General features: G+C 38.3%; 1 protein-coding gene across 1 annotated transcript in view; it reads right to left on the bottom strand.

Moving 5' to 3' along the window:
- The window catches only part of RABGAP1L (RAB GTPase activating protein 1 like), a 256,762-nt gene extending 241,692 nt beyond the window's left edge, over window positions 1–15,070 (bottom strand). Inside the window, exons 1-8 of the mRNA XM_054384644.1 lie at window positions 14,936–15,070; window positions 13,525–13,702; window positions 11,124–11,334; window positions 9,258–9,432; window positions 8,069–8,229; window positions 7,082–7,192; window positions 2,000–2,066; window positions 197–299 (exon numbers count right to left, since the gene is read on the bottom strand). Of these exons, the coding sequence (XP_054240619.1) occupies window positions 197–299; window positions 2,000–2,066; window positions 7,082–7,192; window positions 8,069–8,229; window positions 9,258–9,432; window positions 11,124–11,334; window positions 13,525–13,702; window positions 14,936–15,070 (1,141 nt within the window). The remainder of the gene's footprint in view (window positions 1–196; window positions 300–1,999; window positions 2,067–7,081; window positions 7,193–8,068; window positions 8,230–9,257; window positions 9,433–11,123; window positions 11,335–13,524; window positions 13,703–14,935) is intronic.
- Window positions 15,071–15,612: the final 542 nt, after the last annotated feature.

Raw genomic sequence — 15,612 nt, 5'->3', positions numbered from 1 at the left:
GGTTGACCCTGCCCATGGCAGGTGGTTGGAACTAGGTATCTTCAAGGTCCCTTCCGACTCAAACTATTCTATGCTTCTCTGATGACTCCTGGAACATAATAGCACATGTACTCACACACGCACTATGATTCCGAGGAGAAAATACGTGAACCAAATCCACATCAGGTGAAACAATTTACAAATGAGATTAAATTACCTTTAGGGGTTTCCTCATTAAGTACCAGAAACATGGGTGCATTAGGATTCCACATTCCAGTAATTACATAAGCCTTCCCATCAGAACTCTTTCCCATGGATTCCTAAAAACATAAGCATAAAGGATTCTATTACAGTCATGGTTTGAGATGAAATATATTGAGCAGAGAGAGGGGAAGAAGTTCCAGGAACTTCAGAGTAAGATTATGTTCACTTTAGAAAACACAATCTAAATAAAGAACATGAAATAATGGATTGAGAAATGTTGTAGGGAAACAGGAGATAAAGAAGAAACATTAGGAGAGGAGAAACATACAAGAAACTGAAGACAGGTTAATTTATCTTTTTTTTTTTAATGCTAATTATGCTTATGTCTGCCTCTCTACTTTCTGAGTAGCTGAGATTGTTATGAGGAGAGGATGAGTTACAAGAAACTGCATAAAATTGAACTAGCCCAGGTACAGATAGAAATGATCCAGAAAAAAATAAAACAAAACTTAACAGAGTAAGACCTTAACAACTCCAACCCAAAGGTCAACCCAATTTTTTCCAATCTGTAATTATTTCTCTGCCAGATTTTTCCCAGAGTGGCTCAGTCATGGACCACAGCAACTTGAGATTTAAAAGGGACATATTTCAGAATAATATGCAGATAAAGTAAAACAGCCACACATGATAAAGTCCATACTAACAGTAATGGCTTTTTAGCTGGTTAAAATAATCTTAGGCTATACATCTGTTACTTCAACAAGTATTTCTTACAGACCTACTAGGAATAACCAGAGTACAAGACCTGCACGTATGAGCTCTCTCTAGCATCAGGCAAATCTCTGCTGCCTGAGACTTTCTGGGACAAGTCCATAGCGAAGCCTCCTTATAGATGAACGGAAACTGGTATTCCTACTCCACAATCCAAATCTGCAGTTAAATGCACTTGGAATGCAAATGTAAACAGAATTATAGGTGGACTAAGCTCAGGAATTCAAATATACAGTCCATACAGCAAAAAGATGTGCCATGGATTTATAGAAGCCAATTTATTATACTATAATTTATTAATTTTTATAATCAAATTATAAAAATGGAAAATCAAAACTCATGTCAGCAAATAAAACCCGTAAAAATGAGCTAGTAAATATAAACAGGGAAATAAGAGTCTGACAAGAGAAATAATAACTAAATAATAACCAATAATAACTTGAATACTTGTAACTAGGATCACCAACTTGAGTAAAGAAATGCAAAATGTGGTAACTATATAGCCACAAAATGTCTCATTGGTTTAACTCAACCACTTCTTGACTTTAAAAATGTTTTTATACATATCCACAGTATGAAAGTAAATTGCTATTATCACAGAAAGCATCAGATTATTTTATGGCTCTCACAGAAGCAACCCTAAGAAATGAAGGCTGTGAAAGACAAGTGAAAACTCCAAATTTTGAGCTAAAATTTAAACTAAACTGAAGCAAACAAAGCAGAGTTTTCAATGCCACTTTGCCAATGCTCAAATATAAAACCACTTATTTACTCTAAATTTTTAAGCAACACAGAAAGCTCAGCTACATGTAACAACCAGCTGTCAGCTGGCCTTGCTTCACCAAGGGAACAAAAACCAAATGCCACAGGTTCTGACATTAATTGAAATGTTCTGTCCTTTGCATGTAACAAGTTTCACGTTTGAAGATATAAACCCCAGGATTTAAGAAACAAAACCCAAACAGATGAGAGGTTTGTTTGCTGTGATTTGTTTTTTTAACGGCACTTCTATCTTCCTATACAGGTTATTTGAGTTAAGTATTACCATGTCTAGTAAATGCATGTCACTGTTCTTCACATTTCTTCCAGGGCTCAGAAGCATCCCAAAGCATCTGTAAAGTTAATTGGGGGGATAGGGAGGGGGGAAGAAAATAAAAGAAAGAAAGAGAAAGAGAAAAAAAAAAAAGGAAAGAAAAAATATATTAGCTTTTCAAAATACAAAATTATTTTCTTGAACCCAATGGCACAGCCACCCACTGCTTCTAATTTAAAGAAAACCTTTCTTCTCGTCTTTTTTGTTACTGCAACAACTGTTGCAGTACTGCAACTACTGTACAGCAACACTCAGGAGAGATCACAATATATATTATAGAAATGACAATGAAATTCTTTTCCAGAATGAAGATGACATAAATGTATGTCTGACCTGTGAACAATTAATTATTCCTAAAATCAACCTGGAATACTAAGTTTGAAGATATCAACAATTTCTATACTTCAGTGATGAGATTGGCAAGAAGAAATTCACTCTCCCCAGATCATTTTAAAAATTGCTTTCATACAATCATATGAAAAGCTACTAATTTACCCATTTTATCACCCATAATGTCCCTGATGTAAAACATCAAAGGTCCTTAAAACCCACAAATTTTTAAAACCGAACTTCTGTATTATACAGAGCCTTGATTTCCTGAATTCCCATCCAATCATCTAACAAGAAAATGTTCTCAAGATTTTCAATAGTAAAATAATAATAATATTTAATTCTTAAAACATTCAGACTTTTGAACTTTCTAGATATTGAAGGCATAAATCCAAGTCTGAGGTTTCTGCAAATCACCTTTATCTTGTTTCTGCAAATCACCTTTATCTTACTCTCCTTTGAATATACTCTATTATGAATACAAAAATTCACAGATTCATATAATGGTTTGGGTTGGAAGGGACCTGAAAGATCATCTAGTTCCAACCCCTTCTGCCATGAGCAGGGACACCTTCCACTAGGCCAGGTTGTTCAAGGTCTCATCCAACCTGATCTTGAACACCTCCAGTGAGGGGTGATCCACAGCCTCCCTGGGTGACCTGTTCCAGGGTCTCACCATCCTCTCTATAAAGAATTTCTTCTAGTCTAAATCTCCTCTCCTTATGCTTAAAACCATTCACTCTTGTCCTAGCACTACAAGCCTTTGTAGAAGTAAATAAAAATGCAAAATGTAAACCCAAAATAAGGACAGACCTTAAAACAAGGAAGCAAAAAATAACTTGAAATCAATTGTATCATGAAATACTATGGAAAGTTTGTATTGTATTTCAGAGGGGTTTGCTTTGAGAACTTTTCTTCTGTACAGTTCAATTCTTTAATCATCAACCATACCACTTTTGTGACTGAACAATATCAACTGGAAGCAATCTCCACAAGCAATATGACCCAAACCTCTACCCAAAAGAGGACCAACCTCACTCAGGCTGCTTAGGACATTGACAAGTCAAGTTCTATCCATCTCTGAGGACACAGAATGAATAATCTCTTTTGGCAGCCTGCTCCAATTGACAAATCCCTCTGTATTGGAAATAACTGACCTCAACTCAGGAATTCCCAGGGAAGTAACTTCATAGAATGAGAGAATGGTTTGGGTTAGAAGGGACCTTAAACATCATCTAGTTCCAACTCCCCTGCCATGAGCAAGGACATCTCCTTACTAGACCAGGTTGCTCAAGGCCCCATCCTACATGGCTTGGAACACTTCCAGGCTTGGAGCCTCCACAGCTTCCTTGGGCAACCTGTTCCAGTACCTCACCACCTTTGAAGTTGTATCCACTGTCTGTAATCCTACCTCTCTACACCTACAAAAAGAGTCTGGCTCCATCTCCTCTGTATCCTTCCACTAGATATTTGAACGCACCAGGAAGAGCCCCCCCATTCCCATCATCTCCAAGTCTGAACAAAAGCACTCCTGCCATCTGGGCAACACATTTGGCCAAATGAAAATTTAGGGGTTTAAGCAAACAAATTTGAAGGGGATTATCTGAATATTCCTAGGTTAGCAATGAAGATAGAATCATTTCATAGTTCTCCAGCAAGCACATCATATCATGAATTGCAATATAGTAACAAGCATCATTTCCATAGTGTTATTAACTGTGAAAGTCTTAAGACAAGCAATTACTACACCATCTAGTAAGTTTGCCCCTTTTCCACTTAAATATATGATTTTCATTTTCCACCTCATTAAATCTAAACAGTAACTTATACCCACAATTGTATTTTTCTTTCTCCATTCTCCTTCACTATTCAAATCAAAGTGGTAAATAAAACAGAAGACAACAATTTTGATTTATCTAGAAAGCACAGTGCAGGGCCATGTGAAGCAACCAAGGCAGGTGGGATGCTAGGACTTATATTTGACCACACAAGCAAGCTTCTCTGTGAGACTAGGCAGAACATTACAGTACTTTCTGTTCCTGGGGTAGAAAAAGCTCTGAGAGGGCTACAGTTTATAGGAATAGGGGAAGTCACAAGCTTCTTGGTACAGCTGCTAAAGAAAACTGTAAGGCTAAGATTCAGAGGCAGGCAAAATATTTATACTTTTCAAAGGCTCACAGGTCCCAGCTCTTGCTGTGCCATTTCTCTGATGTACACAAGTTCTGATGTCTGACAGCCAAAAATTTTGGGAATTGCACTTCCAAAAGAGTGGGAGTCAGGAAAGACAGGTAACCCCCTGCCTCTCACAGAAGCAGTTATTTGTAGTGACTGGCAGCATTCTGCTACTAAAGTGTGTCAGGGCTTCTGTTCCCACTGAGTTGAAATAGTCAAACGAGTTCAAATGAATTCAGGACCCTCATTTGCAGAGGAGGTGGATTTTACACAAACACCTCTCAACACATTCAGCCTCCAATTTGAGGAAGCTGAACCATACACCCAGGATTCAAAACAACCTGCACAGACTGTGGGCCTCAGTCTTGTCTTTCTGACAGGTTGGGTTTTCTGCACTTAACAGCTGGTTACCAAGTAGCTATGTGCAGGTGCACTACTATGTTTAAACTCAATTAGTTTCTAGACCTACAAAAAAAGAACTGAAATTACTCTTCACTAATTCATACCTGCAGTTTATATAAATGCAAATGCTACCCACAGACAAGGCTGATGGCATTAACATGCTAACATGATCTTTAAGAGTTTCCAGTACTACTAAGCAACCAACTATATTCTGTTCATCAGTTCTAAGGTCTTTTTAACCAAAGCTATACCTACATCACTTGGTATTAACTCTCTTTTATGATGGTAGGATATTTAATCACTGTACTGAGAGCCAGTCCTCTCATTTCTCAGAACAAAAGGCTATTTCACTCTTCAGAACAACTTTTTATTGCTTTCAATCATTAACCAGAATTTGCTTCTGTAATCCTGTTAATAACTGAGATTTGGTACCCCACATTGTGGGACTAACTCTGTGTAGTGCCACACAGGACTCAAACCTAGGAGACAAGAATGAACATAATTTCTTTACTTGCTTGGACCTAGATAAAAGCAGGCAAAACCCAGGTCAAACAGGCCATAAAGGCAGGAAAGGACAAGGAAACTCAGCTGAGTAACCTACTCCACTCCATCAGCCAAATCTAGTCAGATCTGAAGACCAGGAGGTGATGAGTTTCTCCCAGTGATACCAGGTTTACTTTTGTGGGATCATGAAAAAAGATTCTTGAGCTCAAGACCAGAGAGCAGTTTTCTTTAGCAATGACATTTGTTCACGTGATAATTTCCACTTAGAAATACTTCTGAAGACACATTAAATTACTTTGAAGCTCACTGTCTGATGTAACCTGAATTGATCTTTTACACAGGTTATGAATTTTAATATCATGCAGGTAACTACATGGAATGACTAACAAGCCTGTGTACAGCATGTCAGTTAATAACTTTTTATAAGCAAAGCTTGTGGTGATAAAAATAACATCCGAATTGAACACCCTAAACAACAAAATAGAAGCTAATTTCTAAGGCAGGTAGCTTTACTTCGGCTGGGGTGGGGGAACAACAATCAAATGCTATTCAGAAAGGCTTTAAAATTTTCATCATTTGTTAAATGAATTCTGAAGCCAAAAGCATTTGAGTTAAAAGTGCATTGAAAATAGATTTTTTTTTTTAAGCCAATGAGCAGCAAAAGCACCATTTTACCACACAAAAGAAGGATGATAAAAATTTCTGCTCTATCTTCCCTCTCTAAAACATTAGTCTCATTTCTGAAATAAGAGCTTGGAAGCAAGTCAAGAGATCAATCTGAAGGTCTGGGAGGATTGTGGGATCTTCTGCTTGACTTTCCTGTTACCCTGAATTCCCTTTTCACTAAAATTCCTCCTGTCGCTACTCTTTTGCTAAGATCGCCATCTGGTGGCTTTCCTATTTTCAATTAATACACCACCACCATTACTGTAGCGGCAAGAGGCTGCTGTTAATTAATACATCAACTAATGGTTATTCTTCACATGCACAGGCCACTTCTTGTGCAAATGCTTTGTTCAAAAACTCAGATTAGGCAGTCCAAAAGGGATTCCCTTCATGTAATTCCCAGGAAATACAACATGAGTCATCAACCATTCCTGAGCTCTTTGCCATCACTTGAAGAGGAACATTAGGATCCTGTCGTAACAAGACCACAATGAACCCTATTCATCTTGAAGACTCCACCAAAAGCTTGCTGCTTCTAACCAGCAGGCTGAGTCCAAACCCAGTGCTCCAGTACAGGATTAAACAGATTAGTATGCTCCAAGGCTTAACATGGTTCACACAACCCAACTAGGTAACTGTTCCTAAACAAAGAGATGCTGGTAATGCAGGATTACAACAAATCCATTTTTTGCACTACTTAAAAACAACAGAAAGAAAAAGCAAAAGAATTTGACTGTCATAAGCATCCTAACATCACATTCAAAAGACAAAAAAACAAGAACATTTTGGTCTTAAAGGCTGATACTTTAAAAGGAACTTAAAATTGTAGTACTGCACACTTAGAAATAAATTTTATTGTGTAATATTTCCTGTGTCACTGTTGTGTTTTTTTTCTGTTCCATAACATGCAGGGCAAGAAAAGTGCATTACTATCCTCTCTTATTTTTGTAAGAATCTTACCTTTCAATGGCCAATTCTTTGTTTGAGAGCTGCTGAACTGTAATCACCACCTTCTTCTCTATTCCCTGTTTAAGCTTGAAATACAATTTATCTCTATCTTTTGGCACAGGGCTGAAAGAATAAACAAATAAGTTTCTTAAGCACAGGTACAGAACATGAACTGTTAAATACAGAGAAGAGAGCAGCAGCCCATTTAAACTGTTAATGGCTCAGCTCCTCTGAGAGATCTTCTCTTCCTTTATTCACAAGTTAGTAAACTGGCACTGAAGAAAAACAGACTGTAGGCTCACACTTAGTATGCTGCCTGTCCGAGGAATTGATCAGTCAAACATGTCCAGAATTGCACAGAGTATTTAGGAGATTAAAATAACAGAACATGTACTATATACTGGCTAATGTGAAAAATAAATAGGATATTTTCAGAGAATTAACTCTTACTATCAACTCTCTCTCATTCGAAAAAATCTTGAATTATCTGTTAGGCAAAGAATACTTTGCTCTCCTGTCCCCTGTAATTCTTACACTTTCTAAATCATCAATAGATTTAGAATTCCTTAGCTTATTTAAGAAAGGAGAGACTATTAGACTGTATTTACTCAAGAAAATTGGTTTATCAGAGTTGCCACTATCTTTTCCATTTACACAGGCCTACCTTGAGCATACCTTTCAGAAGTCATATATGCAAAATAAACTAACTTGAAAAAACCATTGTGATTTTTAATCTTTTTACAGAAAGTATACAGAGAAGAAAATGGTGAAAGCAAAGCACAGCTTCATTTTATGACAAGTCTCCTTATGAAAAGAGACCAAATCAGTTTTACTGCAAGACAACAGCTGTGCATTCTGCAAGTAGCCAGACGCTTCTTTCATAGAATGGATTAGGTTGGAAAGGACTTTAGAGATCAGCTACTCCAACCTCCCTTGTTGCTTGGCTCTGAACACCTCCAGGTGCTCCTTCAAAGAGTTTCTACTTTCCATTCAGATTACCTAAAGTTTCCTTTTCCATCATCTTCTTTGACTTCTAAGGAAACACTGAAAGTGTACACATCACTATCTGGAGTAGGAAGAACAAAGTCCTTAACATGCTCAGATGCCTGTTTGGAAGATCGCTTGAATGCCGTTGAGAAGCTGTATAAAATTCGGCTGACCTGCAGAGAAGCAGAAGAATTCATGGTTTTATCTGAAACAGAACACTGTGTACTGCCATGTATCTCCTACCGAGACAGACTACATTTCAGTATCTGAAGGGGACCCACAGGAAGGCTGGGGAAGGACTGTTCAGAAGAGCTTGTAGTGATAGGATGAGGAGCAATGGTTTGAAACTGGAGTAGAGGAGATTTAGGTCAGACACTAGGAGGAAGTTCTTTACAATGAGAGTGGTAAAATACTGGAGCAGGTTGCCAGGGATGTGATTGGAGGTGTCCTTGCTGACTGCTGGGGGGTTGGACAAGGGTTCCCTCCAAACTGATGCAATCTGTGAATGTGGGTTTGAAGGTCATCAAATTGCTGTCACTTTGCCTCTCATACTGAACACAAAGCATGCCTGATTTAAGACAAAACATTCCAACAGGACAAGCAAAGGCAGTACCAGCATGTCCTGTTCCCACTCATGTCACGTTCTCTGCTCATGTAATGCCTACCAAGTTATTCTATACGACAAGATGAAGAATGCAGCTCATTAGCAAACTGGAATAATGCATTTTTCAGGTTGTGCATTTAACAGCTTGCAGACTGCTTTTGCAGATGACAAAACCCAAGATTTCCTCTTTTTCAGCCTCTGTTTTTCCACCCTAGGAAACCCTTTTCTCCCAAAGTACCACATAATTCTTCCTAAAATATCTACGGCAGAGCACTGCAAAATTTTTCTGTAGTTCATGAGGCCTACGCTGCAACTTTAGTCTGAAACCTACCTAAATGAGGCCTGAAAAAAAAACAGAGTATTTGTCTTAAACTTAGGCTCTCTACATCTTCCCATTAAAGTGTGCTCGGTAATTTTTTCTAAATACTAAAAGAAAAATTATATTAGTATTCCCAAATCCACGTTCTCTGAAACTCATTATATACATGTTCAGAGACTTTTTTCAAGGCACTACATATGATTTCCACTTCTGCAATAATTTCTTGAAACATCCCATGTAGTCTTTTTACTAGTCCCTGTACAAGATCTAATACTTACTGCCTCTTTAATCTCACAGGAGAACACATGGATCTGGAACTCTTCTGTTCCACAGCTGCTTTCAGTAAATGCAAAACAGTCGCTCTCTGAAGTCCCATTTTGTCCACGCACACAAAACAACACCTTGTAGATTGGGAAAGAGGCTATCTCTATGTTGTTTGATTGATTGATTATTCTGTCAAGGAAAGGAAGAGGGATGATCAAAGAAAGAGGTCAGTAAAACAAGCAGATCTACCTAAAAAGCTATTCTGCAATCAGATAAATATCTAATCTCTCATTACTATTACATTCAAGTACAGGAGATGGGCAGCAGGAGCAGGCATATCAGGCTTTCCAAATGTAAGATGTAAATGTTTCTGGTTGCAGCATTGGCTTAATTCCTTTAATACTCCATAATATAGACAAATATAGTGGCTCTATACCATGCAATGGCAACGACCAGCATTGATCTCAAATCATTCATGAAAAACCAAGAGCAAAAACATAGAAGCCACAGCAATCATGAAAATGTGGCTTACACAGAAAGAACAACAAAGAAAATTCAACATTCTAAAAGAATTTAAATCTGTTTAAGAAACCATTAAGACACTATTATTTCCTCAGAATCTACAGGACTATTTAGCTTAGCAGATGTTTGCTGCTGCCATGTTCAGCTGACTGTTAATCACAGATCTAACAGTGCATACACAATTTTAAACTCCTCAAACTCATAACTCAGAGTAACTTTAAAGACAACAGGGATGGTGGTCTCAGAATGGACTAAGAGACACTGAGTTTTAAAGACTACTTAATAGAGCTACACAGTTCTCCTCTGTCTTTGTGATACTTGTGCCTAGAGGTGAATAAATACCTGGTTACAGGGAATGGAATCCCAAGTCTATACCAATAACACTAAAAGAATAATCTTCTAAAGTGGGGGAATGCCTAGAGAGGACTCAGCACTGTAATATTGATGGGACACGTTAAATGGAACTCCACATGGGCAGGAATGGAAACACTCCTCAAAGATGACGCTGGTGTCACTTTGGAGTGTGCATCACTTTCAGGGAGTGTATTCTGTCATACATTAATTCACCTTTACATCTTAATGATGTCCTCTGCAATTAAAGATCAAAGGGACCTAGAGCTTCACTTGCAAAACAACATTCTTGAATGACCACCGCAGTGAAAAAATAGCTACAGCATACCTAACATCTCCTATCTACCTGACAATTGCCATCACAGAATTATGCAGTGTAGTTTCCTAATTTAAATCAAATCTTGCCATAACCTCAAATGAAATCTTAAACTGGGTTCAAAGAGCAAAACAAAAGAAATTTAATCTATATACTTGAAGAGCTTCCTCTGCAAGATGACAGCCAATACATAAGTGGAATACAGGAAAGAAATCTAGCCATATCCTTCAGACTTGCATTTAGTACAGCAATGTCTAGAAATAAAGACTAGATCAAGTCCTCAACATATATGGAGGTGTCTAAACCAGAAATATCTTCAGCTAACCCACATCCTGCAGGACCACCACTGTCTCAGTATATTTTCCTTGAAGACAATTACAGACAGGTTTGCAGAAAACAGGCATTATCAGCTCTGCCTTTCCAGTGTATCTCTTAGCATCATATTTGAAAGGATGCAGGTAGAAAGAAATGCTTTTGTTGACACTGTATGGTGAAGGGGTAAAAACAACCATGTACTGCCTGGTCAACTTGAATGTGCCATTTATTGCTTCAGAGGAAATTCTCAAAAATAACTGTCCCCAAGCACAAACTTTGAGCTTAAATTCAGCAATTCTACCTCCCTGTGCAAGTTAATGAAGTCAAAATCCACCTTTTATGTGTCTGCAAGTAGCCAAAAAACATTTGTATGTACCTTACAGAGCCTTCTGGAATGTTTGGAACATAAAGTGTTACAGGTAAAGGGGCTTGACTTGAGGATCTCAGGTTTGCCATAGCATGTAGAGCTTCCAGTTCATTTCGAGGGGCAGACACCTTGGTGAAACCTAAGTAAGTCAGTTTGTTGAACAACACACTGTCCTCTTCCAGGGGCTCCTGGGGAGAAGATGGTTGTGGAGCAGAGATTTCTGAAAAGCAACAAACCATTTGTTTAGCCTTTCATTGTTACATCTCGTTCTCTCAGTGAGTTCCAGAACAACATCTCCCACTATTTCTGAGAATGGACATGGGAAATCAAAGTCCAGCTCAGCTTAATTTTAAGTCTGGCATAGCGACAAATTCTCTACTGACTCTTAAGCAGTGCTAGAACACATTTTTTCCTTAAGTTTCATTTCCCAGGAACTCATTTCTTCAATTTGCTTATACCTCCTCCTAGTTCCTACTCATCATTTTGCATGACGATGCCTCTAATGCACTTCTGTCCGATTCTCTGGAGCTTCTGCAGAATTATTGAATGTGGTCCAAATTCCTGGGATAGCTCTGTTAACTGCATGAAACCAACAGGGAGCTGGAGAAAAGAAAAAGGGTATCTCTCTGATACCCAGCAGAAGAGTTCTTTTTCTACTATCACAGTACTATGAACATGAACCTGGAGGGAGCTTTAGGGAACTGTGCTGCTATTGCTGTTCTCTGGCAGGTTTTTTTTGAAGTGTTTTGACATTTGAGAAACAAGAGCAGAGGTGGAACAAAAATTCATTAAGTATGGAATCAGAGTAATCCAGTTTGAATAAGACCTCTGCAGGTCATCTCGCTTTAACTCCTGCTCAAAGACAGATCAGGTTAGATTAGGGCTGGTTTCAGAACCGGATCAGGCCACTCAGGGCCCTGTCCATCTGATTTTAGTATCCTCAAAGATCAAGAGCCACAGAATGTTAGGTGTTGGAAGGGACCACAAAAGATCATCCAAGTCCAATGCCCCTGCCAAAGCAGGATCACCTAGGGCAGGCCACACAGGAACACATCCAGGCAGGTTTTGAATGCCTCCAGAGAAGCAGATTCCACAACCTCTCTGGGCAGCCTGCTCCAGTATTTTGTCATCCTCAGTGGAAGTTTTTCCTTATGTTCACATGGACCCTCCTCTGCTCCAGCTTGCACCCATTGCCCCTTGTCCTATCATTGGACATCACTGAGCAGAGCCTGGCTCCATCCTCCCAGCACTCACCCTTCACATCTTTATAAACATGAGTGAGGTCACCCCTCAGTCTCCTCTTTTCCAGGCTAAAGAGACCGAGCTCCCGCAGCATTTCCTCATAGGGGAGATATTCTATTCCCTTCAGCATTTTTATGGCTCAGTGCTGGACCTCTCTAAGCAAACCTCTCTAAGCAACCTGCCCTGTTATTTCTATTTCTTATTACTATAGCTAAATATTTCCATAATACTTCAATTATAAAGGCTGCAAAATTGAATTATTCCTACTTAGAGGGAACGTACCTACACATATTTCTTTGTTCATTCAAGCTAAGGGTTGTGTTCTGTTTGAAGCACATCAAACAGGGAGCCAGCAAGGTACGTTTCTCAAAAATACAGCATTCAAGTAATTAAGAGAAGGCTCTTTTCATTTTGTCTAAACTGTCTAGCTTATTCCACCAAAAAAGTTTGGGTTTTTTTACTTCCCAAACAGATGGCTATGGGAATGATCCGATGCAATGCCATAGAAGTGCTCTGCATACTATTGAGGGAAAAAGAATTCCAACTCAAGGCCCACAGGGATGGCCAAAGCTTTATATTCCTAACACCACACACACACACATATATATACATAAAAAAACCTAAAGCTGCAATGTATTTTATATAAAATATAGACAATCTAGTTTACACAAAAAGTTTTCAGCCTTCCCTTTTACAGCAAAGCTTCAAATACCAGAAGTACCACAATCCTTCCTAGCAAATATAAATATAAAGCTGTCCTTACTGATGCCTGGTGACAGAAGCAGAGCTGAGAAATTCATCAGTTTGCTCAGGGTGTGTTTAATTTGCTGGCAGTACTCTAACTGAACACTGCCCTGAAACTTGTTTCTCCACCAGTAGTACCACTGCTTCAACTGTAGCCCTTCAAGTTACACAAGTGCTAACTCTTCTAGGGCTGGAGCAAAACAAAAATTATCTTGACCAAAACAAAGCAGCACAGGTTATCAGTGTGATGACAAACTTATTTCTGTCTATAACCCTCAACTCATCAGAAAAGGAGCGGAGGTGTCAGAGTATTCTCCAGTATATTTTTGGAATGAAACTCCAGAAAGCTTTAGATTTGTTTTTGAAACTGCATAAAGAAAAAACTTGCCATATATGATTGAGATAGGAAGCAGTTTAGCAGTACCTGTAGTAGAAGGGTCTAAAACAAGGTGCAAAGATGGCTGATTTGTTTGACCTGCTGCCTGGCTGCCTGCATCACCTAAACCTTCTTGGAGAGCACTGAAACTGTTCTGGTCTTTTTCAGAATCTCTCAATATCTCTTCCATTGCCTTCTCCAGCTGACCATCTTCATTTGAAAATACCTGTAAGCAGAAGATGACATTTTTAAATGTACTTGTAGTTTTACTATCAATGCTGGTTTTCAAAGACAAAGTCTTATTCACTGCAAAAGTTGAGAAACTTTGCTGAACTAAACACCACACTAAATCAACAAAATTACATCAAATTTAATCAAACGTCCCATCCCATTACATAAAATATATATATTGCCACTGCTAATCCAACAACCATCCATCTAAAAACTACAGACCCCTCTTAAAGTCACAGGTTTATGTGTTGAGATCCTCCATTCAAAGGATCAGACTTTCAGAACATCAACAGACTTTGTTATACTTCAGTCTTAAAGACAATTTTCCTTTCTTAGTGATATCCAATCCATTTCAGTTGTCTCACCAACTGTCCCATGCATAGGAAAGGTATAAGTCTAAGGAAATGGGAAAAAAAAAAAGGCAGCCTTTCACAAATGCTAGTTTTTCAGACCCCCATGGCCAATAATAAAGTTGCATCATGGATTCTGCCTCCAGTTCCCCTGCCTCTTTTCAACCAGAATTACTAAAGCAGCACCTAGTGTTTAATTAGAGACAGAAATCATCAGTGGTAAATAACCACCAAACAGTTCTGCAACGACAAGCCAAGTACTTACTGTCATTTCAAGGGGAACAAATTCCCATTGTTCCAAGCAAACCAAACCAGTAAATCAGCTACTGCAACTCAAGTGAGGACATTTGCAATTAACCAATCAGCTGTCACCCAAATGCTAAATTATTCTGCTTTTAGAGGTAGAAAGCTTTTAGAAAAGGTTTTAGTCATGCCTAAAGCAGCACTAAGCAGGAAAAGGAAATTCAAAACTAAAAAACTAAGATCCTCTGTGGTCTATTCCTATGCAGCCTAATTCCATGCTTCCTTCAAGATTACAACATCCAGAGCCTCTGATCCCTGAATAAAGAATATTTCCCAAGCTTTAATCTGAAGCTTATTCTTTCAAAGGAACTTTTTAGCACTCTACTAATGTACAAGTCCACATAACACTAATAAAGCTGATTCCTGAAGAAGTTATTGAAATAAATCTGAACTGCTACTTTTCGACAGATTAGGCAAATCTGAGCTGCTCATTTCACTGGTAACAAGCAAGGACAAAAACCTACAGTCTAAGAACTCCTCAACACAAAGGATCTTCAATTAAATATTCAAAAGAAGTTTCAGTCTTTTGATCAATACAAATCTTACTACACATTTAAAACAAAGCAATAGTAAACCTTCAGCTGAGGCTTTTCATCTTTTCTAGAGGTGTCCTCAGATTGCTGATGAACCAGGACGAAGTCTTCATTAATTAATGTGGATACAGTTTCAGGAATCCTACTGGCTTTGCTAAATGATGTTTTGACTTCCATCTCAGGTCAGTATTTTCTTCCTGCCACAAGAACCTAACAAAGAAGAAGGAAAAAAAATTAAATAATTAGTTATGAAGCTGTTAATAGGTGCAACATGGAGTTACTGTGGAATAATATAGTACTTAAAATACTTGATATTGTAATATATTCCTCAAGCTCTGATTTCATTGGTATAGGAATACTTTTTAAATTGAAAGTATGACTTGATGGAGTGCGTTTAAAAATCCTATTATTTTAACAGCAGTAGCTGTTATCTATGTGTATAGATAACACATAAGGAAGCTGATCTCAGAGCTTCCACCTCCTGTGTGTTTTCTAATCTTTCAGAGTCTGCTCCCTCAACCTTCCTAACTCCTGTCCTTTGCTCTCCCTCACACAGCTCTCTCTCTTACCCAGAGCACTGCAGAGGTTGTGTGAAGAGACAGATTACCCAAGGAGTGATTTTCCAAAAACTCTATATTCATATGAAAACGTATTTAGCAACCCATTATGGTAGTTTTTATTATTCTTTATATCTACAGGTAAAGGCAAAGGTGATTCTA

Source organism: Indicator indicator, chromosome 10, assembly GCF_027791375.1.
Source record: "Indicator indicator isolate 239-I01 chromosome 10, UM_Iind_1.1, whole genome shotgun sequence".
NCBI classification, from domain to species: Eukaryota; Metazoa; Chordata; class Aves; order Piciformes; family Indicatoridae; genus Indicator; species Indicator indicator.
The sequence above is the reverse complement of the archived record's forward strand: the minus strand, read 5'-3'. Positions and strand labels throughout refer to the sequence as shown.